The sequence below is a fragment of the Canis lupus genome, chromosome 16 (assembly GCF_048164855.1).
Source record: "Canis lupus baileyi chromosome 16, mCanLup2.hap1, whole genome shotgun sequence".
Taxonomy (NCBI): Eukaryota; Metazoa; Chordata; class Mammalia; order Carnivora; family Canidae; genus Canis; species Canis lupus.
Window position 1 is genome coordinate 29,967,489 of NC_132853.1, and position 20,012 is coordinate 29,987,500.

At 37.2% G+C, this 20,012-nt stretch overlaps 1 protein-coding gene across 3 annotated transcripts in view; it reads right to left on the reverse strand.

Moving 5' to 3' along the window:
• Positions 1-20,012, reverse strand: part of ANKFN1 (ankyrin repeat and fibronectin type III domain containing 1) — a 379,429-nt gene that overhangs the window by 222,643 nt on the left and 136,774 nt on the right. For all 3 annotated transcript variants that reach the window (XM_072779922.1, XM_072779921.1, XM_072779919.1), the window contains exon 2: positions 19,195-19,235. In XM_072779922.1, coding sequence (XP_072636023.1) covers positions 19,195-19,235 — 41 coding nt within the window. The remainder of the gene's footprint in view (positions 1-19,194; positions 19,236-20,012) is intronic.

The window sequence follows — 20,012 nt, forward strand, 5'->3', positions numbered from 1 at the left end:
ATTTGTCCCTTTCTAGAATTGTCTTGCATATTCTGGGGCTATTGTTCTTCTATACAGAATTTAGAATCAATTCATCAAGTTCTGTGAATAATTTTGTCGGTATTTTGATCAGATTTCTTTTGGATTTACAAATCAGAAGAGAATTTACATCTTTATAATTTTACATTTTTATAAAGTTGAGGCTTTCCGTGCATGAACATTATATATCTGACCATTTATCAGATCTAATCTTATGTCTTCCAACAACTTTTGCTTATGAAAATCTCAAAGGTTAGGATGATTTTAGCTATAGGTAAGTTACTTGCTTAATGATACCCTGAGCCATTCCAGCAAGACTGGAACATGACTTGGGAATTTTCAGCCCCATTCCATGTTGTTCCCACATGGGCATGCTCTACGCACTGTCAGCCTTTCTCTCTTGGTCCTTATCTCCCCAGTGGGTTTAAGTTCCCATTGTCCACAGCATTAACCTGCTTGAAGGCACCTTTTTGCCTTCCCTTCTGTGACTTACTTCCTCTCTCTGTTACTCATGTTTCCTGCAATTGCCTCCTGATAACCATGTATTTGCATCCTTGCCTCAGGGTCTGCTTCTGGGGAATCCTTGACAAGTATTAAATACATTTCCATGCCAAATGTAATAAAATCTAATTCTTGGAACCTAAAGAAGAAACAAACAAAAACCACCCCAAAAAGCAAATCCCCCCAAAACACCACCCATGATAAGCTCCTGATAGAGTCATTTAGGGGAAGAGCATGAGCTTTGGGACCTGACAGTTGGTTGAATTTCAGCTTCTTAATTTTTTTACTGTATGGCCTCAATAAACCTCTGTCTTTCAGCTACACGAAAATAGTAACTTAGGTCTCATAATACTGTTCTGATTATTAAATCTTACATACATTCAACAAATATTTCTTCAGGCATAACTTATGGAAGGAGCATACTTAAGTAGCTGGCACAGACTGCGTGTACAGTTAATGGAAACTGTGGTTATTGCTGTACCCTGACAACTGAATGGCAAAGCAAATTTTGAGCTTGTGACAAACAGTGATATTTGATAGTAGGGGCCTGAATCTTTCATAGGTATTATACACCAGGGCTCCTTACGCTCTGTATCATTGGGTGAACCACTGAAGGCACATAGACTAGGGTTCAAATACCCAGTGTATTAGCTGAATGCCCTTGTAAACTTCCCTGGGTCTCTGCAATGGGGATCATGATGCATAGTATACCTAAAAAGCCATGATGCGGAACCAATGAGAAAATGGACATAAAGGTCAGGCCATCCGCAAGCGTATGCTTCTTAATCTCTCTTTACAAAGATCTCCTAGTTGCTGCCTATGGAATACATGGCATCACCTTCTCCTGACATAACATGTCACATCCAAAGGCATTCCAACAAGTTCAATCAGTGGACACTGTTCTGTCCAACTCTCCAAACTTAACAGCAGTTAAAACAGAATATTGCTTTCTATACATTTACTATAGGCAACAAACAGGACCCTGTCATCCATAATCTATGGAGTTTTCTAGAATGCAGCTTGAGAGAAAACATACTGAGCCCAAGTTGGAAGGCAAAGAGGAATGTAATGACTTTATTCAGCCTTAGTGAGCAACCTTAAGAATAGAACAATTAAGGGATCCCTGGGTGGCGCAGCGGTTTGGCGCCTGCCTTTGGCCCAGGGTGCGATCCTGGAGACCCGGGATCGAATCCCATGTTGGGCTCCCGGTGCATGGAGCCTGCTTCTCCCTCTGCCTGTGTCTCTGCCTCTCTCTCTCTCTCTGTGACTATCACAAATAAATAAAAAAATTAAAAAAAAAAAGAATAGAACAATTAAGAGCGATAAAAATATCATGGGTTTTAGAATCATGTGGACTTAATTTTAATTCTAGTTCTGCCATTTTCTAGTTACATGTGACCTTGAGTAGAATACTTCATATCTGACCTTCAGTTTCTTCAGTGAAATGCTGATACAATCCCATTTTGCATTAACAGGATTAAATCAGGTAATTAGGGAAAACAGCCTTACATGTATAAAATACTCTGTTGGTACCTGGCACATAATGAAAGCTCAGTCAGAGTAAGTGGTAATAATTGTGGTGTTTAACTCTGAAATACTTAGTTTAGTGTTTTCTTACCTATGGTTGCTGGTCTACCATATGGAATATTTGTGGGAAACCTGTGTCTTCCAATACCTGCCATGCTTAACTTTTACAAATTAAACTTTCAAATGACCTGCATTTTTGTGTATCATACATTTAAAAATTCTTAAATGTCTTCCCTGTAGCAAATTCACACTTGTACTTCAGTTCGTCAAAGAGACACGTCAAATTTTCTTTGTGTGGTACTGCTTGCCTGGTGTCTGCTGCAATGCCATCATGGTCTGCAAAGCAACATTTGTCAGTTGTCTGAGTGGTTTATTGTATTTTCTCTTATTATTTTATAAACATGAATGGAAAATGGGAAAATGATAGATACGATTTTAGTGATAAGCATAGATTTAAGAAGGGAACCATTCTACATCCTGAAACAGCAGACCTTTAACTTTGGTTTGATGTTCTATTGACTTAAGCAGATTAACTGTGTGTTTTAAGGTGAAGAAAATTAAACACAACTCTAGAATAAGTAACCGATGCTTGAAGCTTGTACCTAAATGGGAAGATAGAGGTAGGGATTTTAAATATCCTTTAAGTTCTCTGAATGGAAGCTCCCTTATAAAATGCATGGCTATCCCTTAACACTCATATATTAGACTTTAGCATAATTTTTAGTGATATATACCAATAGGAAACAGCCTATATTTCTAAAAAGTCTAATGGAAAATGGGAAGTTTTTGTTTCCTTATGAAATTTTAACAACTCATACAGTAACACTGATTGTGTCAACTAAATCAAAGTTCGGACTGGCAATTTCCCATTTTGATTCATAAAAATGGCAACATTTATTATTAATTATTTGTTTAGTAGGCTAAGTTCTTCAAAGCACAAGCTTTATTAGGGAACAAATATGAAAGAGGCTTATAAAGAAAATAATAGAAAAGGATGGAAACCAAATGGATCCAACAAACATAGCTGTGTGTTTTTGTAACTTGAGCTGCAGCCATCGAGCTACAGAGATGGGTCAGAGGCTGACAGATGGTATGTCTCTGGAGGGACTTAATCTTGTTGAGATTGGTTTCTTGGAGACAGAACAGATAAAAAGTCTTGGTTCAGTCCTCACTGAAGCCTCTGCCCATGATGCTATGAATGTGGTACGTTTGCTCCAAATATACACATTAGGAAGCAGACCCCTATCTGGGTAGTCAGTCTATATCTCAAGTTATATTACCAGTGAAATTTGAAATCACCTTGCAACCACTAGTGGCTTTTTCCCTTATCTGATTAGAGAAGGTGGTGGCAGTGTAGAATATAGAAAAAGAGTAACGCTGATTATAGATGCGTCTTTTTGGCTGAATAATATATTCTTCTGCAAAGAGATGCTATCTTGATAGGCAGGACCATTTTAACCTGATTCTGGGGAGGAAATAACCATCTGCTTTTTTTCTCTCTGACCTTTTAGTAGGTTTGTGCTGCCTGTCTTCTCTTAATAAATTGCAACACAGCTCACCTATTCAAAGAATCCATAAAACATGACTTAGTGCTATAGCAAAACTACAGAAATCAATTACTAGCACAGCTCCTGCAGTTTTGTGTTGAAATTTCAGAATAAAAGTAGGGTCCCTCAGTTTCCTAAGAGCATTGTTTTTCTCTTGATAGTGTCCCTTCACCCCCACTTCTATTTAGTCTTCATTTTAATGATATAATTAAAAGGTACTTGAATGTGTTCTCCTTTAAAACATTGCTAAGTAAAATTCTCTCTCATATATAGATAAATTAGTGTTACTTTAAGGATTTGATATCAGCTTTAAAATGTTAACTGATAAAATTTAAGAATCACAGTGGAGTCACAGGACATGTGGGATTTGGATTTTAAAATTGACATGTAAAAGCTGCCAACTGTCAAAGTTACCAGTGAAAATTTATGGTCACCCATAAACTACACCATGGGACCATCCTTCAATAAGTCCAGTGCAGCAGGAAACACCACTCTTGGGCACCAGGTCAAGTTGTTATCTTGTGTTGAGATGCCAAGATGTTTTTTTAAAAAAGCATCTTGAAATACTAGAATCACTCTCCATTTGGTGAAATCTTCACTAAGACTTGTGCCTGGCAAAGGGCCACCAAGTTTCCTGGAGGCTAGACAACATTTCTCACTCAATTCAAGTGTTCTTAATCTTTTTCTTTGTGATAAATATTATGTAGTTAAATTTGCAGATTACCAAAAAAAGGGACCATTGAATATCAAAATTTAAAATATAAATAGGGACATTTGGAACTCTATCCAGCAAATTTTAAGAGGCTCTGACAAGTAAACAATCAGCAAGTGTTTGGTAATTCAAATATTCATATTATTAAAGCCTTTTTTTAAAAAAAATTGTAATTAGAAAAACTGTAATTGTTATGACTAAGGAAGTATATTGGAATTTTAATGGAATAAAAAGTTAGCTATTTGATCCTTCTCTAAATAAAAAACCTTCCCCAAAGCAAAGCTGTGGCTTAAATGTTTCTTGTACCGAGGAATAAGTTGGGAAAAGCTTCAGAGGGACAAGGTGGGGATCCTAGGAAATTTGATCTCTTTATTAGCCCTCTCCTCACCCCAATACTCATGTTAGAATCACAGGTATAACCATTCTGCTAAGGTCCTCTAGATCCAGCCATGCTTAGCCCAATGCTGCTGGCTGCATGTAGTCTGCCTGCATTCATGAAAGGAGTCGGTATCTAACTTCAGGCATACAAATTCAAAACACATTAAAGATAAGTGGTAATATCACTCACTCCTCCAGCTTTCTCATGACCTGGTATTGAGAAAGCCTCTCAGAGCTTGCCCTTAGGCGGCTGGACTCTGAAGGCTGAGGTTCAGGATCTACTGTAATACAGTAACTTATGAGTAACTGAGAGAGTTGATTCTGGGCAAGTGACTTTGGGTACCAGTTACACAGGGAAGGAGTCTACTAAGGAATCTTGAATCCTATCAGTTCAGGAAAAATGATAAAAAGTGGTCTGTCCTCCATTTGGGGCAAATGTTGTAGAAGAAGCTAGTCCTTTAGAGTCATTCTGCTCTATCTTCACTTTGATGTCTCCAATAGAATATAAGATCCTAACACACAGGTACTGTCTTTATTCATATATCATATCTTCACTTAGCATACCTAGCACAGTGTCTGCTAAATAGTACATACTTGATTAATGTTTTAAAAATTAACGTGTTAAATTTTACAGGTTATGAGTAGAGAAGAGCCCATCACCACTGTTTTAAGTCAACTCCCCCTTCTTGTCTCACTGCCACATTCTAGGTATGCCACTCAGAACTTCCCTCCAAGCAGCATCTCGCTCCCCCTTCTGCTTATGATCCCTGATATTTCGGAATGATCTATGGCTGAACTTAGAGACTAACTGGCTTCTCTGCCATGGTACAATGAAGTTTCATTTAACTGGAAATGTATTCAAAGACAAGAATTACAGAACATGATAATTATGTTTTAAATTGTAATATAAGAAACATTCTTCAAATACCCTTAATGTAATTGGAGGTTGAAAGTCTAATTCCAAGTTTAAGGTGCATATATTTATGTACAATTCTAATAGATGCAGCCCTTTAAACATTTCTCATGAGTTGGTTCTCATGGTGAGAAGGTGGTTCATGACCATCCTAATTCCTTAAATATAATAGTCAGTATATCTACCTGAGAGTTTCTTGGGCTATCTGTAGAGTTTTATGTAAGCTAGTTCCATTTTTGGTTCCCTATAACACCACATCTTCTAATGTTTGGCTTCAGATCTAGATGTTGCCCCTATTTTGCCACTGTTGTGGTCCTTCTCACAAGTATGAAATGATCTTTCTTTCCTGTCTTTGGTTGGTTGAGTATTCAAATGATGACATTAACTTGCTGTAGGATCCCTTCTGATTTGGATTTTCTTATAGGCCCTTAGCGTCTTTGCTCAAGCTTTACTTCTTGTTTGACTCATTCCCATTGGCACAAAGTATCTGGCTAAGACTTGGCCTCATTCATTGAACATTTGGCATTCATGTCCTGTCCTAGCTCATAAACCTCTCAGCTTTGAATCTCTATCTTATAGTCTTTCCAATCACTTAGATTCTGTAAGATGGTCACTTGAAACTGCGCCCATCTGGTGCTGACATGGTAGCATTTGGGGGAAGAAAAGATAAAATGGACAAGTTTCAAGTAGGCAAAAATCTATGAAATTTAGATTAGGTCTATCTGCAAAACTCCCATTATGAGCTCATAATGACTAACAATTACATTAGCACTTTCCATTGTTTGGCTTCTCTCATTTAACATTATTTGTGAGATTTATTCATGTAGTTGGATGTAGCAGTAGACTGTATATTCTCATTGCTATACAGTATTTCACTGTATTAATATGCCACAATGCATTTCTGTTGGATTTATATGTCAGGATGGAATCATTAAATTATAGGGTATACAGGGATCCCTGGGTGGCTCAGCAGTTTAGCGCCTGCCTTTGGCCCAGGGCGCGATCCTGGAGTCCCAGGATCGAGTCCCACGTCGGTCTCCGGCATAGAGCCTACTTCTCCCTCCTCCTGTGTCTCTGCCTCTCTCTCTCTCTATGTCTATAATAAATAAATAAATAAATAAATAAATAAATAAATAAATAAATCTTAAAAAAATTATAGGGTATGCATATGTCCATCTTTAGAAGATAATGCCAATTTTCCACAGTGGTTGTACCAAATGCCTCATCTACCAGCAGTGTATGAGAACTGCCAGTTGTTTTAATTCCTCACCAGCCCTTGGTGTTTTCTGTCTCCTACTATAACTATTTGTTGAATGTTAGCTTATGTTAGTAAAATCTAGATTATATGCTAGAAGTTCCTTGGAGTTACTTTAAACTGGTATCTATTCATGATCTGGGTTGCTAGATTTTACAATGTCTTAAGATGTAGCATTGAGATTCTCTATGGTCTGTCTCTTTCCTTTTAAAAGATAAAGTGCTTTATAAATAAGTAATGAAGTTACTTTAGCCATCAAATTAACTTAACATGGAGACATGATAATGTGGTGACTGTTTTTGGAAGTTAACTAGAATAAACAGTTTTATTCCAAGCCATTTTCTAACTCTCAGACTTTAAGATTATACTGCATCAACAAATTGTTCTGTAACTTCTATAATGCCCACTGATGAAAAGCAATAATAACTAAACTTAAAACAACCTCTCTATGGTCTTTGGTGCCTTGAAATCTGCTGTAACTCCACTGGCGGATCTCTGCTTCTGTGTGTGAAATCATGGACAGAAATAAGAGAAATATAGACTATATATTCGGTATCTTCATTGGTCTTTCAGACCAAAAAAACATGATTAACCCACATATAATAGAATAAAAATCAGTATGTAGTCAATTGTTAAAAAGGATGCTCTAATTGTAAGTACTATAGCATTAGTATTCTTATTGTACTATATTGTAAATTTTTATTTCCATACTAGATATAAGTTCCATGAAGACAGGGACATGCCCATATCCTTTATTACCGCATTCTTAGTGCTAATATAATGCCTAATATATTACAGCACCCAATAAATGTTTATGGGATTACATTAAAGTAATATAATACAGAATTTAGAATAAGTAACCAGGGAAAGATGATTCAGATTTAGGTAAGCAAAAAGGAAAAGACAGGCTTTTCCAGGCAGAGACCATGCACCAGTTTTACACTACTGTTTCCTATTACTGCTATTATCCTTTGCACTTAAAAAAATCATAATTATCTCAATTCATTCCACTCCCTCCCCCCAGAAAACTATATAAGTTTATGGGACTCAGTTTAATGAAGTAAATCAAAGTAAAAAGTAAAAAGATATAGCCTGGTTCACAAGCAAAATCAATAACTCTGTAGATAACAAAATAGAAAAATGAAAAAACAAGTACAGGAGTGAAGTTCTCTGGCTGAGCTTCAATCTGGGATCAGGAGGAGGAAGGACTAAAATCAGGGAGGACTAGGAACTCAGTACCTATAGTTTACTGGGATTTACAAATGCTTGATGTCAAGTGGGAATCTAGAGCTAGGCTTACTGCCTGAAACCAGGAGGTAATGTAGGTCTTCCCTATTTGTCAAAGGAGAAAGAAAAAGGTTGATGTCTCCTGTTGCTTGGGACTGGAGGCCTAGGGAGGTTGTATAACATAGACTCAGCTTTATAAACAATAACTGAGCCAAATTTTACTAGTTTGGGGGCTTGGGTCTTGGATATCCCCAGTATCACCATGGGGTAGGAGCATAAACATCTATTAAAGATTTATTTGGACTGGGGGTCCTGAGTGGGGGCTGAGTAGAGATAACAGCAAAACTTTTAGACAAGAAGGAGTGAGGAATATAGGATGGAGGAAGGGAGAGAGAGGAAAGTCTTAAGAAAAGTAAGATATATATAACATTTCCAAAGCACAAAGAAACGAAATGCTAGGTAAATGTAAATAACAACGAAAGGAAGGAAGGAAACAAAACTATAGGCATTCTCATGAGTGAACATAAATGAAAATATTTATTTATTTTTAAATGAAAATATTCAAATAGAACACTTCTAAATTGCATATCCATATATTTTTAAAGACCACTACTGAGTAGAATATGCCTGGAATGCAATGATAGTTGAACATCAGAAAATCTATGAATATAACATAACACATGAATCAATTAAAAGGAAAAAAACTATATTGCTATTTCAATAGATGCTGGAAAATACTTGATAAATTTCAACTTTTCTTTTTTTGTAAACAGGATGGGAAAAAGGTCTTTCTTAACCTAATAGAAATCATCTAGCCAAAACATATAGCAAATATTTTTCTTAATAGTATAATTTCAAATATTTTCTAATTAAGGTCAGAAACAAGCCAAGGATGGGAAACATCCTTGGTATTCAACATAATTGGAAGCCCACAAAAATAAGATAAAACAAACAAACAAAAAATCAAATACACCAAATTTGAAAAGAATGATACCAAATTACTCTTATTTGAAGAGTATATGATTGTCTTTGTAGAAAATCCTTGGATAATCCACAGAGGTATCATTACAACTTTTGGAGAGATTAGTAGGGTTGCTGGATTAAAAACAAAGCATTAAAATAAAATAGAAAAAAGATAAGTCACACAGAAATGAACTTTAGTAATAAGTATACCAAAAGATATGTAAACATTTTATAGGAAAAACAAAATATTTTTGAGGCTCATAAAAACATCAAATATTCTGCACATTATATCATACTCATGGATGGGAAAATATGGTAATAATAACAAAGATGTCAACTTTCCTGATTAATTCATAAATTCAATGCAACTGCAATAAAACTTTTTTTTTAAAGCATGCAACATTTCTTTTTTTTTTTTTTTTAAGATTTTATTTATTTATTCATGAGAGAGAGAGACAGAGACAGAGACACAGGCAGAGGGAGAAGCAGGCTCCATGCAGGGAGCCTGACGTGGGACTCGATTCTGGGTCTCCATGATCACGCCCTGGGCTGAAGGTGGCGCTAAACCGCTGAGCCACCCGGGCTGCCTGGCAATAAAACTTCTTATAGAAATTTTTGGGGAAACTGATAAAGTGAACTAAAAAATCACTTAAAAAAGTAAAAGGCAAAAAATAGACTACATGATATATTTTTTTAAAAGTTTTATTTATTTATTCATGAGAGACACAGAGAGAGAGAGGCAGAGACACAGGCAGAGGGAGAAGCAGGCTCCATGCAGGGAGCCCAAGGTGGGACTTGACCCTGGGTCTCCAGGATCACACCCCAGGCTGAAGGCGGCGCTAACCCGCTGCACCACCGGGGCTGCCCTAGGCTACATAATATTGAAGAAAAAGATGAAGGTATAAAATCTTGCCCTATCAGATACTAAAAGTTAACAGAAAGCTGGAGTATTTAAGATAATGTGTCTTAGGTGCAAGGTTAGATCAATGGACTACTGGGCAGAGTTGGATTTCCCAGAAACAGATCTAGATATACATGGAAACCAAGTTTATGACAGAGATGGTATAACAATTCAATGGGGGAAAATCAGGACTATTTATGAGAGTAAAACTGGTTTTCCATAGAGAAAAATTTGAATTTAGATCCCCACCTCAAACCATATATAATATAAATTCCATATGAATCAAAAACATAAATTGGAAATCAAAACTTTATAACTTTTAAAGCAAAATGCAGAAGAATATGTGTACAATGTTACAATAGGGAGGAAATAAACCCTAAGTGAAATGTTCAATAATTTAGATGCCATTAAAATATAAATATCTCCATAATAAAAATTAGTACACATAAGTAAAAAGATAGGCCAGTGCTTGGGAAAGACATTTATATATAACACCCCAAAATTTACCATCAGAATAAATAATTTCTACAAATCCATAAAAATAGAATAGCAACTAGCTTAAAAATAATGAAGGATGTGAACAGGCAATTCATAAAAGAGGATAACTGAATGAAATATATTTAGCTTCACTAGAAATTAAGAAATTGAATATTAGAAAAATTAGACATCATTTTATACCTATCAGATTGGAAAAATATGAAGTTTGAAAATAACATGTTTGCAAAGATTTGGGAAGCAGAAACTCACAGAAACTGTTCATATGAATGCAAACCATTAGGAGAGCAACTTGGCATTATCTAGCAATGTTTATGAGGTACATACCTTATAACCCAACAATTTCATTTCTAGGTACCCTGGAGAAAAATCTACTCAGGTGTCTAAGGGCTACCAGCATAATCACTGAAGCACTTTTTTAATAGCAAAAATTGGCAACAACCTAATTGTTTATCAATAGGAGAATGAATTAACAAATAGTATTATAATTATACAATGGAATATTATCTAGTGTTTGAGCAACTAATTGGAGCCATGTGTCCACTTGGATAAAACTCAAAAGCATAATGTTGACTGGAAAAAATGTGCAGAATGGCACATCATTTATGAAAACTTAAAAGACTGTGGATATCACTCATCAATAAACAAAACATGGATAAATACCCAGGATTGTGTTTTTTTTTTCTGAAGAATGATAGACCATAATAGGATCAAGAAAGGGGGGTATATGAAAATGTAATGATATCCATAAAAACCAGGACCAAATATTGGAAAATGTTAAAATTAATTAAATGTGAGAGATAGTATGAGGATGGTCCTTACATTTATTTCCCATTTGTTTGAAATACCACTTTCTCTTTTTAATGAAGGGATTTATAGATATTTCACTAAAAATGCCAACTGTGTCTGTCTGTTCATAGCTTTATGCTGTGGGTGCTATCCTTGCCCATACTCCTTATCTTACCCTGTTCCTTCTCACAACCCTGCTGGAGCCATCGCTAAAGGAACTAGAGATGTTTTCAACTGACAAATCCCATTTATGCTGGCCAGTGGCCTACCGAGGAACAAAGATCTGAACCACATAGATTTCTTGATGTTTGGAATTGATGTGGATTTCCGAGTGGGAAGCAGAGCTAAAATGTCCTCTCTTTGATATCTGTGCCTGCCATTTTGGGCCATATGCCAATCTGAGGAGTAAAATGAACATGGTATACAGAAGTAAGCAATACCATGAAAAGAAGCCTTGGCTCTTGATAGCTCTTCATTTTTTATGGACCTCTCCAATTCAAGTTAGTGTAAAGTCCAATTAAACTTTGTTTTCTGTTTGTGGATTTCATTAAATATCTATCTTCCGACAATTATCTCCTCCTTACTCACTTTTAACTTTAGCTTCTGATTTGTAGTCTACAAAAATTGTTTAGAAAAGCCAGAATAATAGAATCTTGAAGTCAATAATCAATACTAAAGGCGAAAACATATTTTAATGGTGAGGGAGGTAGAAAGTGACTTCTTTTTTTTTTTTTTTTAAGATTTTTATTTCTTTATTCATGAGAGACACAGAGAAAGAGAGGCAGAGGCACAGGCAGAGGGAGAAGCAGGTTCCTTGGAGGGAGCCTGATGTGGGACTCAATCCTGGATCCCGGAATCATGTCCTGAGCCAAATGCAGAAGCTCAACTGCTGAACCAACCAGGCATCCCTAGAAAGTGACTTCTGAATACATAGGAAACAATTTCTGATCTTTGGTAAAACTCTGAAATAGATTTTTTAAAAAAGAATAATTTATCAGTTGGGAAAAATTTTACCTGTCAATATTCACAACTATACCTCATCATTTCTGTCATTTCCTACCTCCCACTTCTGTCTAAAGAGAAAGGGCCAGTGTATTAGAAATGGCTTGTACCAGTTTACAAGTGGCAGTTAGACTTTGAGGAATTTGTGAGCTATTTGTTAAACATCACCATTCTTAAAAACTGAATTATAAAAACTTATAATAAAATAATTTGTATTAAAACAAAGGTAATACATCAAACTAGTAAGCTTCTGCACAGCAAAGGAAACCACCAACAAAATAAAAAGGCAACTTACTGAATGGGAGAAAATAGTTGCAAATCATATGACTGAAAAGGGGTTAATATCCAAAATATACAAAGAACTCCTGCAACTCAACAGCAACAATAAACAAAAAACCCCAAATAATGGAAAAATGGGCAGAGGATCTGAATAGACATTTTTCTATGTCTGATGGCCAACAGGTACATGACAAGCTACTCAACATCACTAAATATCAGGGAAATGCACATCGAAACCACAGTGCACTATTAGTGGGAATGTAAATGGGTGTAGCCATTGTGTAAAACAGTATGGAGGTTCTTTAGAAAATTAAAAAATAGAACCACCACATGACCCAGTAATTCTACTTCAGGGTATTTATTCAAAGAAAATAAAGATCTAACTTGAAAAGATATATGTATCCTCACATTCATTGCAGCATTATTTATAATAGCCAACATATGAAAACAACCTAAGTGTCCACCGATGGATGGATAAAGAACATGTAAGATGTCTATCTATCATCTATCTATCTATCTATCTATCTATCTATCTATCTGGAATATTACTCAGCCATGAAAAAATATGAAGTCTTGTCATTTGTAACAACATAGATGGGACCTGAAAGCATTATGCTAAGTGAAATAAGCCAGACAGAGAGACAAATACTGTATGATCATATTTACATGTGGAAAAAAAAAAACCTCAGAAACTTGTTGAATAAAAAAAACCCCAAACAAACAGAAACCAACAAAGCATTCATAGATACAGAGACAGGGACTGGGGCTGGTGGGGGGAAAAGGGAAAGGGAATCAAAAAGTACAAACTCGGGGATCCCTGGGTGGCTCAGCGGTTTAGCACCTGCCTTCAGCCCAGGGCGTAATCCTAGAGTCCCGGGATCGAGTCCTGCATTGGGCTCCCTGCATGGAGCTTGCTTCTCCCTCTGCCTGTGTCTCTGCCCCTCTTTCTGTTTCTCTCATGAATAAATAAGTAGAATCTTAAAAAAAAAAAAAGATGGAATTGTTAGAGACAGAAAATAGACTAGCAATTTATTAATCCTGGGAACTGGGCATATTTGAAAGAGAAGATGTAAGAGGAAAGAAGCAACACGAGCAAAGGATTAAAAATTTTTTTTCAAGTTTTATTTATTTAAGTAATCCCTACACTCAATGTGGGCTCAAACTCATGACCCTGAGGTCAAGAGTCACATGATCTTCCAACTGAGCCAGCAAGGTATCCTGCCAGCATTTTGTTATAAAGAGCAGAAAGGAGAGAAAAAAGCAAGACTTTTGAGCAGCTACTACGAGAAATTTGGCTAAAGGTCTTTAGAATATTTCACTGTGGAATGTAATACAATTCCCCTTTGAGGGACTTTAATAAAAATTTACATTGTCTTCATTTGTTTAGATTTTTGTGTTTCCTTTAAATATATACCTAAACTTAGAAGGCCATGAAGCAGTTGAGTTATATTTAGGTTACATAAACATTTTGATCATAAAATTATTATTTGGAGTCAATATGAGTTCACTAAATCATGTCAAGTTGCCTTTGTTCCTCTTATGATAGTGTAATTATACTAGCATAGCTTGACAATAACAATAAAAGTAACAATACAACTATTACTACCACTAATTATTGTTTTATATTACTGATAGCTGTTCTACATTCTTTATATGGATTGATTTGCTTAAACATCACAATAGCCTTATGAGGCAGATACAAATAATTTAATATCATCATTTTACATATCAGGACACAGACCTGGAAAGGTAGAGTAACTTGCTCCAAAGCACATAGCTAGCAAAATCTAGTAAGATTAGAATCCAGGCAATCTAGCCCTGAAGATCATACTGTTAGTGAACTATATAATGCTACAAGATTACCCAACATTAGCAAAGTAATGTAAAATTTATCTTATTCTTAGTTTTCAAAGGGCACTGATATCAATCTAAAGATAGCTCTATGTCAGGATGTTGGAAAGCTGCCTGCATCAGATTTTGTTGAGTGATTTCATTAAAGCATTTATTGAGCATCTGGTTGTTTAACAGAATGTCACAGACATTTCAGGAGAGACGAAGATGAAGATGAATAAAACATGATTCCATCTCTGAAAAGCTTAAAACCCAGATAGTCACTGTTTTTATCAATCTCTGGAATGAAGTCAAGAGGCAAATCTAGTATGTCCCAAAACTGAAACAGTTAGGTTTAAATAATTTAAATTCAAAAGGCCCCTAACAGTTTCCACTAGTATTCTGAAACTAGTGTCAAAAGAATAAATGTACAGGTTTGTGTAGTATTCAAAACCGAGTGCATAAATATAGGACTGGAAAAAATCTGTTTTTATGGCAGCTTTTATATAGCACATCTAGAGGCTTCAGGATTAACCTCAGGACTAAAGTGCTATTAAAATTTGTGATGTACTCTTAGGTTATAATAATAGGAATAACATGTTCAGAACGAGAACTTTTATTTTCTTGGAGCTCTGCAATGGGCAGCCATCTTGGCAGTATTTTTTTTTTTTATTTTTTTTATTTCAGGCTGTAACATTTGAAGAGGGACATTGAAAAATGTGACTAGGGCAAATGGAAAGGGTAACTAAACCAAGTCATATGAAGGATGGCTGAAGCAACTGGGGATGTTTAGCCTGGACAAGGAAGGCTCAGAAAGTATATGGGATCAGATTCCAAAATATTTGGAGGGTTGTCATGTGGAAGAAGGAGTCAACTTCTGAGCTGCTCCAGAAGGCAAAACTAGCACAAACCACCTGAAGGTTATCTCAGGTTAGTAAAAGAAAGTTGGAAGCCTCGAGCTATTAAAAATGGGCTGGACTTCCATGGGCTAGGGAGTGGGGTCCTAGAAAGGATGTCCTGGGGGATGGCTTGTGGTGGGCTGTTGAACTGCATCCTGTTGAACCATCTTTCAAAATGAAAATCCCTATATTTATAATGGCACAGCACAAACAATTCCCTAAATTTTTAGAATACATACACGGGAAAATCATCTTTTCCCCCAAATACACGAAAACCACAATTAACATATGAGTAGCAATTATCTTTATATTCCTTCTAGGAGCAAAAGAAGTGGTGACATTAGGGTCATGAAGAGAGAGGAAATAGATGGCCTGTGCAATTGCCTCTGTGCAGAGAAAGCCTGGGAACTAGGAGCAGAAGCCCAGAGAATCTGCTTGGGGGGAAGCAGCGGTGGGGGGGCTGGTTTGATACAAAGTGAACAGAGAAGGAATGGGAGGTTTACTGGATGCAGCTCTAAATCCTTCAGCACAGAGCCTAGCAGTCATAAAAAAGCAAAGTCAGCAAAGCCTTTCCACAGGTGATGAACAGAAATAGAACATAGCCCTCTGGTCTAGATAAACGCTACCTATGCATGCTGCGTCTGCAGTGTGGGCCACAGACCATTCTCTGTGAAGAGTGTTTCAGCCTTGGGGAAGAAGAAGAAAATGCAATTGGAATGAGGGCAAAAATCCTGGCGCATGGATCTTCAGGTAATTTACACAGACCAAGTTATTAATGCAATTAATAACATCTAGGACACCTAGGGATGGAGTATTTCAAGTGAATCCCACCAAGGACAGGGGAAGCCAAAGGGAACCCGTAGAAGGGCCTGTTCCAGGCTAGTAGAATACAGGAAACAAAGAGAAGAGGCTGAGATTGCAATCAGACAAGGCTCAGTGGAGAGTCAAGAAGAGTTAAAGGGAACAGACCTGTGCCCAGCCGACAAAAGCCTCAGATAAAATCCCAACTACACCATGCAATTTAGTAAAAGTTGTTTCTTCCCTGCTAACCAACCAGCTTCCACTAGTCTCGAGCATTCTTTCTGACTTATTTCATTAACATTTCCCTTCTTTTTCTGGAGTGGTCAGAGCCCCAGGGAATCTCTTTCTCTCTCTCCCCTCCCCCTTCCCCCCAACCAGTGGGGCATTGAATGAGAGCCAGAGTGTTGTCTGTGTAAAGAGAAATTGCAAAACCACAAATTGCAGAAAATCGTTACTGCCAAAAATCGAAAGGAACACACAATATCACCATGCCTCTTAAAAAGCAATTGCGCATTTTACAGGCCTCTGGATAATTCAGGTTTGTTTGGCAACTTTCTCACCCATACCACCCAGAAGACAATTCTCTTCCACCAGAGGCAGTGGTCCCAAAGAATATTTGTAGTTAAAAAGAAACAAAAAATGTGGGTGCAAGCCTTTCCAGTGGCCTGTTTCGGCCCAATATGGTTCTATTTTATTCTATTGTGTGGTATTGATTTTAAGGCCCAAAGTGTGCCCCCCCCCCCCCCCCAGAATCCCTGGGATTCCCACTGAGACAAAGAGGGCCTCCAGTAAGGACAGAACAACAATCCCTTAAAGATACAAAGCATTTTTAGATGACAGACTCTGAAATGTTACTTTATGTGCTTATCCCAACAATCCTTTGACAGAGGTAGAAAAAAAGGGCTTTCCTTTTTCTTTCTCCTACTCATAATAAAGATATTTAGAAACTAAGGGGCTAACTAACATTCTCAAAATCGTACCACTTCTAAGGGAGTGATGTGGGACTCAGACATAAACCTTCTGAGTTTTTGTCCTGAGTTCCTTCCATCACCCATCCCCTTTCTCCATGGGGCAAATCTTCCCAACTTGGCTACGGTTGCCCTCCTTCAGCAGAGCTGGGATTTTATGTGGCCCATACACATTTCCAGGCCCTTGACTTGGAAAGCCTCCTGCCATTCACTACAGATCAAGCCTTGTCTGAATGTGTGCTGATTAGGTCGTTTTACGTTTGTATTGGTTGTATAATACAATCATCATTAGGACGCAATGCCAACTCCAGAGGGGCTGATGCGAGCCTGGCTGCCAAAACGAACCCAAGTCACAATTGCTTAGTGATTTTAATGCGTTTCCATGACTCCGTGGGTCAGACCAACTTTCCACCAGTTGCTCAGAGATGACATGGAGAGGTGTGGAGACCTCTTTTTGTCTGGATGGTGTTAAACCCAGGGCAAGGTTACTTCTCAGAGTATTTAATAAAATAGGTCACCAAGAACTTTGTCCTTGAGAGAAAAAAAATTGTGAAACTAAAGCAATCACAAATTAACCTCCTAACATGAAACCGCTATCCATTTTCCCCCTCACATGGGAGATACATGGTGCTCTCAAGCAACATCTTGATAAAGAGATCTGAAAGTAATAGTCACGTATGTGTTTATAGTTGCATACTTGCAGTTAATGACTGAAAACGCTATCTTGAATTGCCTTTCATCCAATTTTCACCATGAATAGAAACCGAATATCTTTTAGTATACAACATTAAATCATTTTAAAATCAGTGATAAACCTAAATGGACAGATACAGTTGTGAGAAAGAGCTCCTGAATATGAATATGCAAGAAGGTAAATACAGACTGTTCTCCCAAACAATTGGTATGTTCAGCAGAAAGAATACAGTCAAAAGTTAACATTTGTATAAATAAAATCCTCAGGATAGCACATGAAAAGGGAGACAGCTCATAAAATCTAACATGACTTTATAGGTAAGAGCTGCTTAAAACATTCATAACATGCAGGTGTCTTGATAATGCAATAAAGACCAAAGCAATATAATCCAGAAATTGACATTTTAAAAAATTCCAGTGAATGCATAATAAATACTTCAACATGAAATCTGAAGAGTTTTAAGGGTGAATGTTGCTTGTGCTGGTGTTTGAGTATTTGGTATATAGCAATGGGATCAATTTATTCTAGAGAGCAAACAAAAGAGATCATCCAGGGAAATCAGCAAAAAAGTAAGTTTTTCTTGCAGTTCAGCTGCAATACATAGTTTTCTTAGGGACTGAATGATTCAAAAGAGAATTTATCAGAGCCCATATAATATGTGTAATTAGTGTGAAACCTTTAGATTTTTCTGGGCCCAAGACTGTCTAATTCTGGCTTGACCTTCTACTTTATGGTTGTTGATCTCCTGCTTACTTACCTGCAGTGTCAAGCAACTCACTACCATATAAACGACTTTTGAATAGCTAGTAGTTCAAATACTTTTGAACTACTTTTATATTGAATTCACATCTATCCCGTTTTTTTGAACTCAGGTATTACCAAATTATTTCAGAGACAGATGGAACATTCCTATCTTGAACTCCCGGTTCGGACCTGGTGTAATTTTATTTGGTCTTTTAAACGAGAGGGGGTTCTGTAATTTGGCTGTGGACACTAAGAGTACCAAGAGTGAAGAAACATAATACATGGGAGATTCATTTTAAAAAGAACCCGAGTTTACAGAGGGGCTGCAACGCAGTACACACAGGAAGGCATTATTAAGATAACTACCACACTATTAAATGTGAAACAGTCTGTGACTGTGAAGAACAACTGGGCAAAGAGTAATAAATTAGTCATGTGAGAGAAGCTGAATATTCAAATGTTTGGTGCCACATGATCGTCCCATCTAGAAGACTATCTCATTTCTCCTCCTCACTTCTTTTTTTCTAGCTTTTCAGATGCAATGGAGTAGCAGCCCTGATCGGGATGCACCGAAACGATTGGTGAAATGCTGCACGATGCTAGACAACCCAGCAGTGTGTGAAATGGCAGATTCATTTGCTGAGCCAGACTTTAAAAAGGCAGTAATGTGAGATGGGAGCCGTAAATATGAGGAGGTTTTAGAAATCACAGCTGAGAAATAGATACCATTTCAAGGAGGAAATGTACTTACATTTTGCTGCAAGTAAAATGCCTGTCTTTAAAGGGCAGCCTCTGAAACAAAGAGAACAAAACAAGTGTGTTAAAGAAATGTAGAGTGACCTGTTCCCACTGAGAAAGGCATTGGATTGCCTTTGAAGGTACAGCCAGGTGACTGAAAACACTGTTATTGGGACATGCTTCTTGGAGGTCTGGGGAGAAGTAGCCCACAAATCAAACATGGAAGTCAACTGCCACCTCTCACTGCATGATCAGCAATCGGCCCCAGGACGTCCTAGAGTTTTGTGGGTCTTGATGCTCTCTTGGTATTCTGTGCCTGATCCTGGGGACAGAGAAATATGAGGGGTCTAGTCACCTAGGTCAATGGCTGAGACTCATCATTCTCTTGCTTCTGGTTCATACTGACACTGCACCTCATTCTCGTAGGCCCAGTTCTGACACATTGTTCCATTAAATTAAACTCCTCCTAAAAACTATGATCTTCTCAATTCGTGCTTATTTGGGTAAGTGGATAAGTTTTCTTTTCCAAGAAGTAAAAAGCTTTTCTGGGGAGTATTGGGGTGGGGGACTTGAAATCAGTGCCAGGTTTTTCCTTATTCAAGATGGCAGTAAAAGAAGAAACAATTAGACTGTGCCTATGCTGGGAAGGAGTGTGCCAATTGTGCAGGCAATTTGTTCAGTGTGGCAGCCCACCAGACAATTCAGCTTGCTTCCAAATCCTTTTTTGGGTTTTTTTTTTTTTGGGGGGGGAGGGGGATGTATTGTGGTTATATCCAAAGGAGTCCTTTTCAGGGTAGTAGATTTAATTGGGAATGGCACGTAAGTCCTGGT